Here is an 18,040-nt window from a genome sequence, read left to right on the forward strand (position 1 = left end):
AAACAGTTTAAAGAACAAACACAAATATTAGGTCCTCATTGTAACTGAAATAATACTGGTACACTGACTTCCATGGACTTACTCTGATTTGCAAAGAATCTGGCTCTTTCAGAGGCCTCTGCTCTTGTATCTAACCACTATGGCTAAAACAAAGCCATGCTACACACTGACCTAAATGAAGATCTGAAGGAAATAAAGCATGAAAAAGACTTTGTTCCAAGCATGGCTAGTACTGTAATCTTCCTTACACACCATTTCAACTCTTACTCATTTTAATGTTTCTTGGTTTGAACATCCATCCAGTAAACATCCACCCCTTTGCCCATTACTCGAAAGCCTGAGTTCCTGTTGGTTCAAAAAACAAAGTAATCAGGCTAAATATCTGAAGTAACAGGACAAGACCTGTCAGCTGATACTCAAGTCTATGATCGCAAGCTAATAGAGGTTTTGTCATTTAGGGACAATTCCTGAGCGCAATAGTAAAAAAACAGGGTCACTACTCAGGAAGTCCACAGATGCAGCAACAGTAGTAGGAAAAAAATCATGGCCAAATGCAAGAAAAAGATCCTTAAATAGTCTTGTGCTCTCCTAAATTGATACCACATACATGCCATCACTGTTGACCCTTGTAGAGCTTGTACTGGAGACCTGCCTGAATGCTGCATACAGTACAACATAGCTGTTGCTCAGGAAACACCTTCTCTAAGAAACCACTAACTCTTCTTCGATGTGAGAAAGAAAGGTTTGGCCCTTAATGGTCAAGACTTAGGGTTTTCATTTTATGTACTTCACAAGAGAGCTTACTACCATAAACTTGCCACTCAGTACACCACTATATACTAAGAATATTGTAAAATATCTTTCTGAAGCGAAATACAGAGAACATGAAACCCTTCTCTCAAAGGATGACTTTTAAATGTCCTTAAAATGTTAAAAGGAAAGTGAAATTTGAGTATGCTCTAAGTAACAACCCACTCTCACCAATTTCTCTAAGCCTAACTTTTATTTCTCAATTCAGTTTGAATTTTCAAGATCCTGAGACTATTTTGCAGTCAACAGTTTCCTTAAGCAAATGTTGACCTCAGTTAAAATTCAAGGCTGTGGGATGTAAGGCAAACTTCCATCTCTCATTGTAGAAGTGACAATGCTTTGTTTCAACATTCATAAACCAGTTTGGTTTACATCAGTTATGCCCTTAGGCTTTTTACTTTATTCATCTTGGAAAATGGAAACAATAAACAGATTTCACTTCCTGGTTTCTTGCTGCAATATTTGGTTTAGAAAACAGTGCAAAGAAACTTTCAAATTTGATTGTTTTAATTATATGATAAATAATATAATATTTCTGTTAGATAATTTTTTATTGTATCAAGTCTTTCAAAATTGTCTTTTAAAACAAGATCAAAACAATATACTAAAATCCTAAATTAAAGAGTATACTACAAGCAAATACATCTGATTTTCAGCTACTGGGTGAGCTGAACTATTCTACTCCACTGAAAATGATAGAAGTTGTCTTTTCCTTTAGTAGGAAGAAGCAGGGTAGTGAAGTGGGAAAGTGTTTTTCTGAGCAGTCTCAAAGCCTGGGGACCCTCTGGGAGCCTGGTCCTGCAGCCAGGCCCTTAAGCATGCACAGGGGAGAACCAATGGCTGTAGGAGCATTGCCTGCACTGAAAGGCTCACTTGCAAAGAATACAACACTTTAATTTGTGTACCCTGGTAAAAAAAAAGAATCACCAAAGATATCAGATTAACTGTCTGAGAAAAAAAATAAAACAAAAAATATAAAACCAAGACATCTTGCCAACTCTAATAAAAATCAGCTAAAAGAGGGCAACCTAGCATATACTATAAAGACCATATTAAGTAAAAGGTAACTAAGAGCTAGGGAAACAAAAAGGATGTGTGTTCAAGCTTTTACATATATTTCTTTTTGAAAACAAACACAACAAATGGTGAAATATAATAAAAAAATGTGTACATGCACAATCTAGTTTATAATCAAAAGCTCATAACCACTTAGAAATAATATTTAAAGTATCATTCAATAAAACATTTTTTTAGCCTTAGAAGCTATAATGACATTTCATTTACTGTCTCAGTAGTTTAATTTGGTCAACTGCAGACAGTCTTGCATCTGTCATGGGACTAAATATGGCTCTCAAATGCAAGAGAATAAGGTGTTGATGTGAAATTTGGCCTATTTGTTATTAAAATCATAACTTTTTCCAGTTTTTTAAGATGAATTAACTTTATATTTCATATGTTGATGCCTTTGCTGTACTTCTGTTAAGTTTACATACAGCAGAAATTCTACATATACACATAAATTAAAAAAAGAGAAACGGTGAAGTGCCACAGGGCAGCACTCAGAGGAACAAGCCTCCAACAACTAGGACCACCTTTCTGATCACCTTCCTCGGCACTTCCTCTCAGTTTACGCTTGCGCGAAGGCAAATGATTTATCAATACTCCTTGAAAAAGGAAAGAAAACAAAAAAGACTGCCACAGTATTGAACCATTGCACCTCACTGCTAGCATGAAATGGAGTCATTACTGTAAAAAGAAGTACCTTTTGGAGCCTCCAATATAGGTGAAGGTAAAGGTGGAGTCTGAGTACCTGAAATCTGAAATACAACGAGCTGCGTTATTACAACTTGTCTTTATTTTAGCTGAAATAGCTGAGATTTTGCAGACCAGCATTCTGTTACCGACAGGGAGTGTGGGGAAGTATCGGCATTAATCAAAGGAAATGCAGCAACTCTTCCCCCAGCCCCTCGCAACAAGTGCCTGGTGTTATGGCAACGGCAGGGATTTCCATTGTCAGAAACTGCAACATCCAGCCACAAGCCGACGGCAAATCACAGCCGGCACCACACCGTCCCCGGCACGGAAGTGGCGAAACCCCGGGGTTTTTTTTTTGCACGGAAAAGAGAACGTTTACCGCTTGCCATGCCCCCGGCCCTGAAGCCGGGCGTGCGTGTGAGGATAAAGGCAGGCACCGAGGGGGGCAGGAGCCCGGCCGCCCGGAAAACAGCCATGTAGTGCCCGCCGGAGCAAAACGCACCAGGGCATCGCTCGACTGGGCGCTCGCACCAGCAGCTGCGGGCTGCGGCAGGCAGCAAGGGGGTCACGCACACTTGCACACACCTGCCCGGTTTTGCATGTGGCCACTGCCACGCTCCCTGACTCGGGATGCGCGCGCGCGCGCACACACAGACACACAGACACACAGACACACACTCACACACACACTCTCTCTCTCTCTCTCTCTCTCTCTCTCTCTCTCTCTCTCACTCTCTCTCTCTCCCTCCCTCCCTCCCTTCCCAACCGGCTCCTGGTCTCATCTGCCCTCAAATGCCCTCGGAAGGAGAGGAGGAAGTAGGGGACTGAGGGCAGGCACAAGCCGGCTCGGCGGCGGCCCCTGCTCCCGGGAACGGCGGCGAAGGGCACGGGCACAGCCCGGGCAGCCGCGCCGCGGCGGCAGCGGGGCCTGGGGCGGCCGGCGGCGGCAGCCTCCGCGCCGCCAACCTGGCGCCCAAGAGAGAAACTCACCTGCAAACAGGCAGTCCTTCTCCGCCTTGCACTTTTGGATCACAACGTCAATATCCTTCTGAATCCTCTCTTGTCTTGAACACATCCCCATGAAATAAATCCGGGGGGGGGGGGAAGCAGCTTTTATTTCCACCCCACCACCTGCACTACCAGTTGTAATATTAAGTCCGAAAGATGGACCCTGGGGCTGGCGAGCAGGAATCTCCCCGCGCCCCAGAGGGATCCGCTCGGCCGGCTGGAGGACGGAGGAGGAAGGCGGTGGGAGCCGACGTTGCATGCCCAGATGTGCCCGCCCAGATGTGCCGCCGCAGCCGGCGAATGGCAATTTCCTTCACAATAGATCCAGCGGAGGGTGGTGGCGGCGACACGCGATCCCCCCACTTCCCACACCCTCTGGGGTTTTGAGGGTTGGTTGGCTGGTTTGGTCTTTTTTTTTGGAAGGAACGAAAAAATAAAAGGGAGAGGAGAAGCCGACCCGACCACTCACATCCCTGCCCCTCCCGCCAGCAGCGGCGATCGCCGCGTAGCAGCAGCAGCAGCAGCGCGGAGAGCCAGCGGTGGCACCCGCATCCTGTCCCTGGCGGCGCGGCGGGGCCAGCGCTGCTGCAGCGACGCCAAACCGCAAACCCTTCCCTCGAACCCGGCCCGTCACATAAGGCCCCCGCCGGCTCCCTGAGTGGAGGTGGCGCGGGGGAAGAGCCGTGCGGGCAGCTGTGAGGCGGAGGCTCGATGGCCCCGGCCCCGCTGCCGGCCCTCGCCTCCTCCCACCTCCCCGGCCTCGGGCATAGGCTGCCGCCTCCTCCCGAGCAGCGGAGAAATGCAAATGACAAGTCATCCGGGCGGCGGGGCGGCTCCCAGGCCGGCACTGGGGAGGAAGCGAGCAGCGCCGCGATGCGCAAGGCCACCGGCGGCGGGGCTCCGGGGAGGGGGGCACTTCCCGGACGGGCAGGGCCCCACGGGGCCCAGCAGTGGGAGCCGCTCGCCCTTTGTCTTGGGGAGGCGCCGTCTGGCTCCCAGCGAGGCGGGCACTGCGGCTGGCCGCAGCTCCCCATCTCCCTGCATCCGCGCCTTTCCGTCTCCGCGGCGGGTGCGCTCCTACCCTCCACTGAGGGTGGGCGTCGGCTACCGGTACCCCTGCCCCACCGCGGGCAGAGCTCTTCCTGGTCCTTCCCCAGGCAGGAAAATCGGGCAGCCCACCCTTACCAAAGTGCTATCCCTAGCCTGCCTCCGCGTCCGTCCTATCGACGGGGATGCGTGCCCATTGAAACAATAAAAAAGGAATTAACGTTTTTATAATCCATCTCTAACCACCATGATTTTTAATCACGCTCCTCTCCTGTCAGTCTTCAGCAAACCTGTCTCTCAAACCTAAGGGCTTCGGGAGAAGACTCGGGCTGCCGGTACAGTGCCTAGCAGCCAGCACTAATCCAGGCTAGAGGCTTTGGGCGCTAATGCAATACATGTAATGACCGTAATATAACACAGAAGGAATGGTTAAGTCTGCAAAGCCAAATATTTTTCATCAGCCAAAGAGCAAAAGGAATTAATAAAAAAATAAACAAGTGTGAACACAATGGAAACAGATTTGATTAAAAATTTCAAAAGACTATTAATAAAAATTATTTTTTTATGTATTCACCCAGCTCTAAACAGCTCCCATGGATTATTCATTATTGACCCCAGTAGTTTTAGTGGTTTTTCATTAAGCAAGTCTATATTAATCATGTATTGATTTCAAACACAGGGGAGAAACACAATCATTATTTTATTTGTTCTTAAGTGGAAATAGCTTAAAAAGTGAGGTTAAAAAGATTCCATATTTATTCCTATCTTGAAAAGATTTTGTGTCTGGAGGGAACAGAAGGGAAATTATAAGAAAAAGAAGGTAGTGTTTAAAGAGAACAGAAATCTATAACTCTCTGCCTCTAAGAAAATAATTTATCTTTGAAGGGAGATTTCCAGACTACTTTTCAGTGCTGTTTACTAAATTCTCTTCTACTGCAGCAAAACTTTTCCAAGGTAGGATACAGAACATGTCACTGTAGTCAAAAATACAGTGTAATACAGTAAAACTGTCATTCTGTCAAGTTATGCTACCTTGGTCAACAAGTGATGCTTTTCTAGAGGTTTTTTCTAGCTATTCAAGCTAGGACATCAACAGCCATGCTTGTTGCCTTCCCCTTAATCATAGTTAGAAGATGTAATCGGATCTTGATTTATTCTGGTGGGATTTGGGTCCTGAACCTTGTAGAGAAAGGTCTCTGTTATCCCTCTGTTGCATTATGAGTCTGAAGAGTGGTCGTGGGGTGGGTGCAGCCCTCCCATTCAGTCAAGAGGTTCAGAAAGGATCCCCTTCCTTTCTAAACACCTTCTCAGAGAGGAGTCTAGGTGTGGCTAGATTCAGTCCTAGTCCCAGATTTGGTCAATGGTTTAGGTCTAAAGGATTATATGTACAGCCACTCATCAGAGGTAACATTTGCCTGTCAGAGCCCAGTCTAAGGACTTTCCCTGAAACAGCTTTGCAAAGTTTGCAAAGATTATTTAATAAGGCAATAGATATAACAACTTCAGAATTGCCATTGGTAAATGCACTTACTTCAAAAACTGATCTTAAGAGTTTAGCAATTTTTCTTAACAATACTGTCCCGGGTAATATCTGACATAGTCAGAGACACAAATGTTACCGAGCGAGGCATGCCTGCTTGGGTAGGAGAGAGGTCCAGGCCTTTCAACCTGCCTGACAGTTGGAGTTCTCATCCTCAAAAATAGAGGATTCTAAAATGCCAGATTTATACTCATGGTAAGGTGGGACTAAGTCAATTATTGTGTGCTGATTGGCCCTTAGCAAGGTTTATCAGTTCTGGAAGGTCAGTGAGGCCCTATGGTTCAAGGAGGGGTGTGGTGTGGTGTGGGGTGGTGTGGGGTGGGGTGGTGTGGGGTAGGGTAGGGTAGGGTAGGGTAGGGTGGGGGGTGGGGGGTGGGGTGGGGTGGATTTGGTACAGACAGATTTATAGTACACAGATGTAGGGGGGTCTTCCTGGCCTTCATTGAAGCAGCACCAGACTGTGAGGCAACGGCCTTGCAGGAGGAGGCCTGGAAATCAGGACCATGGGTGGCAATCAGTTAGCTGAAAGGAATGTGCTCCAGCTTGTAGGTCACAAACCCTGGGAGGACAAGGAATGTGAATAGATAACAATCGACAGGATGAGTCATGCTGAGAAAAGATAAGGGAATGAGGAACAGATGGTGCCAAGAAGAAGTAACAGGTTGCTGTTAATTGATGACTGTAAAAACTTAAAGTGGCCTTTGTTTGTAGTTAACCACCAATCAGGGATTGCCTAGTATGTAATGCTTAGCTTAAAGAACCAATCTGTTTAAAGCGTGCGGCCTCTGATAACATATATAAACTCGTGCTTGTGTACAATAAATTGACATTTGTTTGCATCAAGCAGCATCCTGTCTCACCCGGGGTGTCACTTGGTTTGCTTGTTAGACCACATCCATTATCTGTCTGTGAGATAAGCTTGCTGCTCAAGTCAAATCCCCAAATCCTCTTTGAGCTGAATACAGTCCTTGTTCATTGTTAGGTGGGGGCGGGGGATGGGAGGGGGCCCGAGGAGCACACTGCCACACCTTCCCATGTGAATCAGGAAGGGGGAAAGGTTATTAGATAGTTATAGGATATTTATGCTGACAGTTCTGTTCACAGCTTATTTTGACCACAGGATTCTTTTCAGTGTCATGTCAATTAACACAATTCTTGACTGCCTTTTTAAGCCTTAGACTATTTTCATAGACTTGGTGAGATTGAATTAAAACGTCATCCACAAAGAAACACTACTGTCTTCAGGAAAACTAATATAGTTGGCGTCTGATTTCACAGCATCAACTGAATAGAACAAGAAGTCTGGAAATAGTCCCAAATGATGCCACAATTTATTGTAATTGTTATAAATTGAGACCACAACGGATCATAATCCAATTAAAATTTTATTAATTATAGCAAGTAGAATATGAGCAAAAACAGCGCTGGACGGCAGGGGAGTCTGCGCTCCGCCAACTGCCGTCCTGAGCAGTTCAAACAGTTCCTTTTTATACATCTTTACTTCCGTGTTCATGAAGTAGTGGAGGCACTCTGCGCATGCTTCAGTTGTTGTTAGGGGGTCGTTTTCTGCCTCCTGGTGGCCGTTGAGGCCGAAGTAAGAAGTCTTCCTCCTTTGTCCCATAGTTGACCCCTCACTCATATGTCCTTATATGGGGTTGTCTGTCCTGTTTTCTGTCGGTTCCTGGACATCTGGCGGTTATCTTATCTTGCACAAACAGTATCTGGTTTAGTTTGTGTAAGCGATTGTGGTTATCCTATCTTACACAAGCGGTGTCTGGTGGCTGTTTGCATAAGCGATTTCATATCTTTTGTTGCCTAACCTTTACATTGGGCTTAACATAAATCTTAATAAACAATACCCTAGTCCATAGTTTCTTACATAATTCTTAGCATAACACTTTCTAATGATGGTTTTAACTTGTTTCTCCTCCTTCACCAATGTCATCTCATTGAGGGAAGGGGTTAAAGTAATTTTAGTAGATCAACAATTGCTTAACAATTACCTAGATTGTTGTTGATAAATAATGCTTCATTTTAATAAGCATTTTGTAAATTAACTGAAGCAAGGAGTCTGCAGTTCCTCCTGAAGGACAGTTTGTGATGAGAACTAGCTAAAACCAACTCTATAGTTTGGACAAAGACCAAGGAACAACTGAGTCTGTGCGAAGAGAGAAGGTAAAAAGTTCAGAGTGAGACTACCAAGTCTTCATTCCCCATGACCGCCACAATCACCACCAAGAGGCATCACGCAAGCACAGTTGGGAGGGACTTATTGAAATGACTTCTTGGAACTAATTTTAGTATGAAGCGGGGATAGGTTATGAATATGTATAGGCATATCTGGAAACCTTATGTATATGCAACATTTGATTGTATAAATTGAGGCAAGTTGTTGCCCCTGGTGGGCATGGCTTTGGTGGGACTACCTCGCCCCCTCCCTCCCCTCCCCCATGCTGCCCAGCGCTGAATAAACATACGTACTTTGCAATCTGATAAGATTGCAGAGTCTGATTCCACACATCATCATCTTTCAGTCTCTGCCCATTAGCCTAATTTCTCCTATTGCCTGGCAAATTTCTCAACTGCTGAGCAAATGCATGGTTAAAATAACCATTAAACCCAAACTCTTCTGTTGGCTATATCCAGATTGCAATTTCTTAATTGCAAAAAAGTCATGCCAGAAAGTACTCAAACTGTAAAATACTTACCTTGCTAAAAATATTCCATTTAGTCCATTTTCTGCAACAGTAAATATGAGTCACCATGTTATCAGGTAATGATGCTTTCCTGCTATAACAACCTCCATTGTAGCTAACCTGTGCATGATCTTAAATAAGAATATGTAACCCAAAATTAAAAGGAACTGCCAAGTGCTCTCAATTTAGTTGAAATTTATAGGGTGAGAAGTACTCAGCACCTTGCAAGATTATCCCTTAGAAACTGAGGACTAATTCCATCAGTAGACCATGTCACATACTGCAAGTGGTAGGGTACTGTTTTGACTCTGACCTAACTGTAAATGACAGGCCAAGAAAGAGGGAAAATTAGCACATGCAGAGTTTCATACAGCTGCAACTACACTGTTTCCTGTGCCCAAGCAAACTCATTTAGCGTTTGCTCAGCTATTGCTGCACAATCAATTGTGTTTAACCGCACAGATGTAGATTTGGGTGCCTGTATTTGTTCCCTTCAGAAGATTGGGACCAGGCATTAATGCAATAGTCAGTCAGTCTTCTTAAACCAAAGCACTCTTTAATCTTAAGGAACTAAACATAAAATAAAGTGACATTTGCAATAATTAATGTGTATACAACTATCTCCTCTAACACTTACCAAAAACATCCCAAGTTTGCATACTGTGGAGTGGCTGGAAGAAAATGGGCATATTATGAGCAATCCAGACCAAATAACTTGGTTGTAATAGCAGGCCGCAGCTCTAACGAGCTGCAGGTGTTATGAAGGACATATGCAAGGCCAAGGGAGACAAAGAAACTGTGTATTCACAGAGAGATAAGAGAGTTGGACAGAAAGATGATAAAAAACAGGATGCCTACACAAGGGAGAAGCAGCGTGTGGGCACCACACCAGGACCAATCATAGGGGAGGTGGAAGCGTGTAAACAAGTAGTTTTAACCTATCACCTTTTACATAACAAAGCGTGCGTAGCGTGTGTATTTTTAGCTGTAGAGTATAAATTGGTGTGAGTCTATTAATAGCACCTGTAGAGTATAAATTGCTGTATATCCCTTAATAAAGTGGCACTAACTTGATCACATTGGTCGTATAAGTTGTGTCCGAGCCTTCCGCGTCAACAGCATACAACAGCCTAACTTTCAGACTCCATAAGGGTGTCTTCTTTAGTTACTTTCCACAGTCTCCTGTCCAGTGCCCCTATGGTAAGAAAAGGGTTTTGGCTTCTTAGCTGTTTATAGGCCATCTTTTATGGCTGTTTCTCATCTGATAAAACAGTTGTGTAACCTGGCAGGAGCCAGAATAGTGGGTTTTTTTCTTTATAAATAATAGCTCAGGTTTTCTATTTAATATTAAACTTATACAAGGGAGTACATTGTATGGGTTTTTGCTTGTTTCTTTAGCTGCTAGGGAACCCAGCCAAATGTGTACAGTCTACAGTATTCATCCCATTGACCATTTCTTTTGGTAGCTATCCAGATATTTTTTTTGCAAGCCATGATCATGATTACTACAAGTCAACCTGCTCCCTGTTTTCCCTGTTATTTTAACCTTGAGGTACAGTGTGAGCCAACAGTATCCAGAATGCCAAAGTCACTATTAAAAGCTGAATAAAAACCATAATATAAACTAGTAAAAATCTTTAGTCTTTGCTATACCCCAAACAGACTGGAACAATTAAAAAGTTCTTAGGCAAAAAGGCTGTGGAGTTATAAGTCAAAAACATCAAAGCATTTGGAGAAACAAATCCACTCCCTCTTATGTATTTGAGGCACTTTGTACAGTTTAAGTACAAAATCATGTGGTAAGCCCACATATAAAGTAGATGTCTTTCCTTTTAAAACCATGTGCTAACTTCAGAAGGTTTTTAAGTAGATGATCAAGGTTATATCCTAAAAGTAAAGAAAAGCTACCCTATTAAAGGCAATTCCTCTACCTTAGCCTAGAGGAGTGGCATATTACTTCAAAACCACAAAATTAATGAGGAAAAAATGCAAAAAAAGTTTCTGGATTTTGTGTTTTTCAGGTCACCTATGTGACCTTTTTCTCTTTCCTTTTCTTCCTCAATTCTGCTTTTATTTTTCTCTAAAATGAGATTTAGGCTGCCAGCAGTGAAGTAACCCATTTTACAAATCCTGTTGGAACCCCATCTGTTTTGGTTGAATTTCCTATTTATTTTGTCCCATCTAACACCCATAAACACTAATTCAATATATTATAAAATGTAGATGAGCTGTCTTGTGACTGATCAGGTTGTTTTACAAGGCTTACAGTGTGTTTATACTAAAACTTGTGTAGTATGAGACTAATTTTTTCTAAAATTCATAACATAAAATATATATTGTGTAAACAGACAAACTCAATTAGTCTGTGGGAATAATATAGAAAATCAGCTACAGTTGAAACTATGTTATTGTTATTGATTTCTAGATGTAAATTTTAGTTATATATTTTTATGTAGCATTTTACATTTGATGCTTTCCTTTTTTTCTTTCAAAATGGTAAAAACCATGATGCTAATACATAAATCTTTAAAAATTTTCAATGTTGCAAAGAAATTTCCAGTAAAATAATTAGTTGATAGTGTTTCAACAAACTTTTCTCTATACATTTGCTGTTCCCTGAAATCAATTATTAATATGTCCATTATTGTCTTTAAACTATTTCAATTTTATAGATGCTCTATAAGGTTTTGGTATGCAAAACAGTGATAAAATGTTACATAAAGAGATTTATCTTAGCTGTTGTGAATTGGTGGGTTTTTTTATGCAGCTACAGACAGTTCTATACTATAAACCCTATTCTTTATTTTTTTATTAAATTAATTTTTTATCTTACATAATTATCTACATTCTGTAAACTAAACAGATATAGCTCTTAGAACAATATTTCATAATGACAAGAGAATGCTGAAAGAGAAATGTAGTTGGATAGATTCCTAGAATACTCAGCACTGATTTATGCATTTTGGTAAACTCATTCACAAGAGCAGAGCTTGGTAAATTAATAGGAAAAATTATTCATGGAGACATTTTCAAATCCCTTACAATTCGGCTATCATCCCACCCCTTATACTTGTTTGTTTTAAAAAATATTCAGCAGGATTGTTTTATTGGATGATGTTAATATTCAGCCATGATAATTCTTGTACCAATATTAGTATTTTCATTTGAGCCAGAAAATTATTTTCTTCTGTTTACATGGTCAAGAAAGACACAATATAATGTAACATAATTCCAGCACATATCATAGATAAAGTAATTATAATTGATTAAAAATATGATTAGAGTGAACAGTTTTCAAGAAATACAGTTCTTGATAGCTGTTCACATAAAGGTGTTTAAATAATGAAGAAGTGATAAATATATTCATTAAAATGACAGGGCAAAGGTTTTCAGCATTCTGAGGTCCTTTCAACTGGGACTTCTGCTGCTGAATCAAAGAAAAAGGAAAATCATATTTGGTTTGTATCAAGCTAAAATTATTTTTGTGATCTCTCTTTTGTCATTGAAATAGGAGACAGAGGGGTTCTGGTCCATTTAATACAAAATTGTTCTTCTCAGCCTGAAACAAAAAGTTTCATTTTGGGATACTCATTATAGGAAAAACAGGAAGTCAAAAACCTGCACTATGAATAAAAATAATTTTATTCTATATCATACAAGGCGTGAGGAGACCTCATGTCATTTGTCTCACATCTTGGCCTCTCAACATTTATTAAAGTATTTTACAGAAGGTGCAACAGCTTCAACAAGAGCACCCTGCTCCAGAAATTTCCCCCAGCTTCTAGCTAGAATACTTGGCAGAAGCCAGGTTTGGTTTTGTTCCTGCCTTGAGCGGAAAAGAGCTTTTATTTGAGCTACATGTGAAGGGAGAAGCAATGAGCCTTTAGCTCCATTGTTTGAACAGTCAGTCAGGAGGATTCCAGGCCCCCTTGCTCAATGTACTTCTAGTTTAGACAAACAGCTTTACAAGCACAGAGCAAGAGCACTTGTCTGAGAGCAATATATTTATGGCACTCTGTTCATAAGGGTAAGATCTAAGTCTTCTGAAGAGGAAGGAACTCAGTTTAACTTTCCCATATCTTGAGTGAATGCACTAGCCACATTACTCAATGAAGAAGATTATTTTCTGCTGTGAAAAAAAATAATCTATCAATTTGTCCTGTTTTCAGCTGGGATGGAGTTAATTTTCTTCCCAGTAGCTAGTAAAGTGCTGTGTTTTGGCTACGATGTGAGAACAATATTGAAAATGCGGTGAGGTTTTTAAGTGTTGCTGGGTAATGTTTATACTAAGTCAAGGACTCTTCCGTTTCCTGGCCCCTGCCAGCAAGAGGGCTGGAGGGGCACAGGAAATTGGGAGGGGACACAGCCAGGACAGGGGACCCAAACTAGCCAAAGAGGTATTCCATACCATATGACGTCATGCTGAGTATATAAACTGGGGGAAGAAGAAGGAAGGGGGGGGGACATCTGACATTATGGCATTTGTCTTCTGAAGTAACCGTTATGCATGATGGAGCCCTGCTTTCCTGGGGATGGCTGAACACCTGCCTGCCTATGGGAAGTGGTGAATGAATTCCTTGCTTTGCTTTGCTTGCATGTGTGTCTTTTGCTTTACCTATTAAATTGTTCTTATCTCAACCCTCGAGTTTTACATTCCTTTCTGATTCTCCTCCCCATCCCTCTGGGTGAGTGGGAGTGAGCAAGCAGCTGCATAGTGCTTGGTTGCCGGCTGGGGTTAAACCACGACACCATACAATTAATCAGAATAAATAATTCAAGATCTCCCTTAGAAGGCATTTTATAACTTGATAAAAGGATCAATTGGTCATATATCACTTCTAAGGAGGAAGAAGTAAGAAGTAAGAAGAATGCCCAAGGAAAAAAGTATAGTTTGAGCACCTCTTCAGTTTGGAAGTCCTTGACTTTCAGAAAAATATTTGACAGTCATTAGTGTTCTCTAAGGCCATGTTTCTCAAACAGTGGTCTAGGGTCAAAATATGATCAATGAAAATGGCTGTAAAATAGTAGCAGGAAAACAAATACAAAAGAGGATAAAGAGATAAAAGCAAAAAAAATTAGATTAAACTTTAAATATGCATTTATACATAATCGTACATAAAAAACAGCCACTGGAATATACTGTACAAAGTAGTTCCTTCATTCCCTTCCCCTACTCCTCCCCCAAAATGATGATGAAATTTCACAGATTAAGTTCAAGCTTCGACAGTCTACTCACCTTCTACCTTTGGCTGAGTTTTAAGCCCCTTTGCTAGGCCAGCATAGGAACTTGTGCAAACCCACAATGAGATGGTGTGGGGAATGAAACTAAAAATCAGGTATACATGAAAAATTATATTGGGCAAGGTCAGCTCTTGAAGTAGTTTATTACAGAACTATACATTAAGCAACATACTGGTTCAAGAGAGGGGACAGGACCACAGCAGACCCCATTGATAAGTTGTATTTATTCTGAGAAGTTTCCCAAGTCCAAATCTGATCTTGTATATATTGATTACAGTCAAGTAGTCTACTTCTTGCGCAGGCAAGAACATAAATCTTGTAGTCTAAAACATAAACCTTCTGCTGAAGTACAGAATATGTCACTTCGCATCAGTGGTCCTAAAAAATGCCAGTTCAGCTGTACTGAATGAAACACTTGAAGTGAGGACACAATAATTCATCACAAAGTAGAGTTTTAGAAAACAAGGTCAAATAACCTGAAGCAATTATCTCAGTCACTTTACCACAGAGGTGACAAGGGTAGCTCAGATCTGGAGAGGGGGAGGTTGCCAAGTGGGTAAGGTCACAAACTAACCAGGAAGGAATGAATGCTCACCATGGTAGTGTAAATGGCAGTCACAAAACCATTTTGCAGATAGTCTGGGAACGGATCTATGGGTCCCAGTTTGTGAGGGTACAGAGCCCCAAGTCAAACAACTGTCTTCTCATGGCCTGGAATAACAAATGTCACCATTCTGTCTAAATAAATGCCACCATTTTTGATGAGGCAAGTTTCCTGACTGTGTGATCCATAGAAGCAACCCTTGTTAAGACCATCCCTCACTTCTGTCCTCCTACCCAGGGAGGAATGGTGATACTATCTGATAAATTATTTTAAACACTTGTGAAGAATATAACTCTAAAAAAAAATTGCAGAAAAAAGGCAGTTACTCTCCATGCAAATATTTGATCACAAGCTCAGAAACTCATTTCCTTTAGCAGCATATGGCCCATTAAATTCTTTCACATTTTAAAACTATGTATTGTCCTATGGCCATATTACCTTTTAAGAAAGTAATACAGCATTTTCTAATTCTTCAGGAAGAAATGAGTGTGGATATCTATATCCTTGTATTCTTTCTTTATCTGATGTGGTATTCCGCTTTAGTTTTTAGTTAATTTATCCAGGTTATCCTGAAATATTTTGTACTAGTAAAGAGTATATTGGAATCAAAATTCTTCCAGTGAGTCCAAAGAATAAAGCATGTTATGTGGCCTTTTGCAGCTTTCATTAAAGATTCTGTGCATTTACTTTCTGATGTACATCCAGAAATAACTGGGAGAAAAGGAGTAAGTTTATGCCTCATAATTTTATACTACAAAATATAAAAAGGATTTGAAGTGATAGGATTTGCTACATCCTACCTTGCTATCTTATTGTCTCTGAGATCATAGCAAATAATAAACATCCAAGTGAGAAAGAAACTGTGCAAGGTGTGTACCACTGCCTTCTAACTGTGTATAATCAGAACTATTCAGTTAGATGTTTGAGGGTCTGTATATATTCAGACATCTGAGGCCTTGTACATTCAAAATTTTTCTAAGTTAAAAATTGCTTTTGAGCTATACAGATTCTTTGGGTTCTAGGACTGCTCATCAAGTTCAATTTTGTTTTGTTTGGGGTCTTCTGTGAGATGGGTGGGGTTGAGGGCTTTGGGGAATGTGGGGGATTAAACACAACAGGTGAAAAAGAAAGGAAGTGTGCTAGGTACATAAACCAAGTAGACAACAAAAGTGGATGGTTTAATTTTAATTAAAGTTTCCTCCCATCAGATTTTTTTTCCTAGGCAACTGTGCTTCTATAGCAGCAGCTGAGTTTTAGATTATTCCTTCAAAGAAACATTCCCCTTGTCTCCCCATCAGTGAGTGTGCTGATTGCTGCTAAAGGTAATAGCACATGGCAAAAAATGTTACAACACTTGGAGCTGGGGGGTAGCTAATTATAGAGGATGAGGCTCCTGTAGACAGCCTCAGCTGCTCCCTTAACAATTGGAGGCAAGCTGTCTGTCCTACTAAACTGTGTACATGTGGGAGAGAAGGATCATTACTGACAGAAGAAAAGAGAACTGGGTCTTATGAAGGAAAGTAAGAAAGAAAAACATGCGCATAGCCAAAAGGTGTGATTTAAAGAATCGGTTCACCATTATACGAGTGAGCAGAGGTTATCTTTATTCGGCAGCGCTGGGTGCATGGGGGAATCGCTCCACCAAAGTCATGCACACCAAGGGAACCTTTCAGCCCCCTCTTTATACAAGTCACTCATGTCTTTTCATTAACTTTCCGGGAACTCATTAACATATCTTGCACCTGGACAATTAGCACACTCCCATTCAAGGATTTACTATATCTTCAAGTTAACAATATTAACATATCTTGTGCCTGGACAATTATCACACTCCCTATGTCACCCATTTAAGGATTTAGTACATCCTCAAGTCAACAATAAGGCTCTCCTCAGATAAACATGAGCACACCATTCTTTAAATCATATATGGCCCATTATTCAGGTGTTTGCACGCTTGTAGCGATATGTAGCTATGTAACCACATGAATAGTTTCTGCCCTGAGCCTGGTGGTGCATACAGCTGGAATTTGTATCCAGGCTCAGAGATATAAATATGACCAACTAGTTGCAAGTGTCATCATGTAACCAGAGCTTCCTCCTCTGCTGTAGGCTAGAGGTGTCCCCAGACTACCTGCTTGTTTCTTGTAAGGGCTCTTTCTGAAATCTGTACAGGCTTTTCCTGCTTGTTTCTGAGCCCTGGATGTGGAGATAAAGAAAAGGCTTTGTTCATTGTCTGGGTGCCAGGCTTCAGAGTGATTATGCCTTAAACTAGCACTAAATCTGGCTCTGAGCTCATCTGCAAATCAATTCTGTGCACACCTGTCTGCAATGAGAGGCATGCCCAAAGCCTCCCACATCTTAAGTATCAGGGATGAAGAGATCTCCTTAGATGAGCATGGAGGGAATAAACAGCTTGGTGGAGTGTGAGCTAGCTGCAAAGGGGCTTTGCTGCACACATGGGCATATTCCAGGGCAGAACTCTAGCATATAAGCAGTCATATATAACCAGCACTTATGTATGCAATGGGGATAATCTCACATGGGGTCCGTGCCTTCATATGCCAGTTTCTGCCTGCAACTGCCTTCAGTTTCTTAAACTCTATTGTTCCTCTTCCTGTTGTCTGCCATGCTGTGAGCTCTGCAAACAATTGTAAAGACAACTTAAACTCCATTGTGCAAAGAGATTTCCATCAGAATCCAGAAGAGGGAATGACACAGCACTATCAAAACTAGCCAGCTGCAACAAGGCTTTTACCATCCCATACCAGGTTAACTTCAATAAGTAGCTCCCACGCCTTGCCCCAGCACAGCCACCAATCCCCAACAAGGTTTCAGAAGTTCATCTACTGTCCATGCTGTTTCTTCAGCCTCTTCAGGCCAGACCACCCTGCTTCTTGCCTCTGCTGCATCTGGATTCTTCCCTCTCTGGGTTCCTCTTCCAGCCAGCCTCTCCTCACCCAGGCCCCCTACTTCTCCTGGGGCCTCCCCTTGTCTCTCCCACATCCAGGGCATGCACACTCTTTCTCCTCCCTCTGCTTCTTCTGGGTCTCTCTTCATCTGGTGCTTTTCTTCCATACCCCTTACAGCTATTTAACTACTTAGCAGGAACCAGCCACAGCTGCATCTTATCCACATCAGCCAACCCACCACCCCTGAAGCCAGCCCACAGCTGTATATTAATGTTAATTAACCCAGCTTCATTCCTTTATAATCCCTCTACAGGAGAAAACCAAAAAGCAATGACAGTTTTTCTTGAAAAGGCATAAAGATAAACTCATACAACTGAAATATGTAGCAAACAAAGGTATGGACAGTGTGATTACACAATTTCCAGGCCAG

The 18,040-nt window shown here is 41.9% G+C and overlaps 1 protein-coding gene across 1 annotated transcript in view; it reads right to left on the bottom strand.

Moving 5' to 3' along the window:
* LOC119140613 (protein mono-ADP-ribosyltransferase PARP8-like) overlaps positions 1–4,369 on the bottom strand; it is a 151,125-nt gene extending 146,756 nt beyond the window's left edge. The window contains exons 1-2 of the mRNA XM_037372096.1: positions 3,556–4,369; positions 2,573–2,627 (exon numbers count right to left, since the gene is read on the bottom strand). Coding sequence (XP_037227993.1) covers positions 2,573–2,627; positions 3,556–3,832 — 332 coding nt within the window. The 5' untranslated portion in view covers positions 3,833–4,369. The remainder of the gene's footprint in view (positions 1–2,572; positions 2,628–3,555) is intronic.
* Between the last annotated feature and the right edge of the window lie 13,671 nt (positions 4,370–18,040).

Source organism: Falco rusticolus, chromosome W, assembly GCF_015220075.1.
Source record: "Falco rusticolus isolate bFalRus1 chromosome W, bFalRus1.pri, whole genome shotgun sequence".
Taxonomy (NCBI): domain Eukaryota; kingdom Metazoa; phylum Chordata; class Aves; order Falconiformes; family Falconidae; genus Falco; species Falco rusticolus.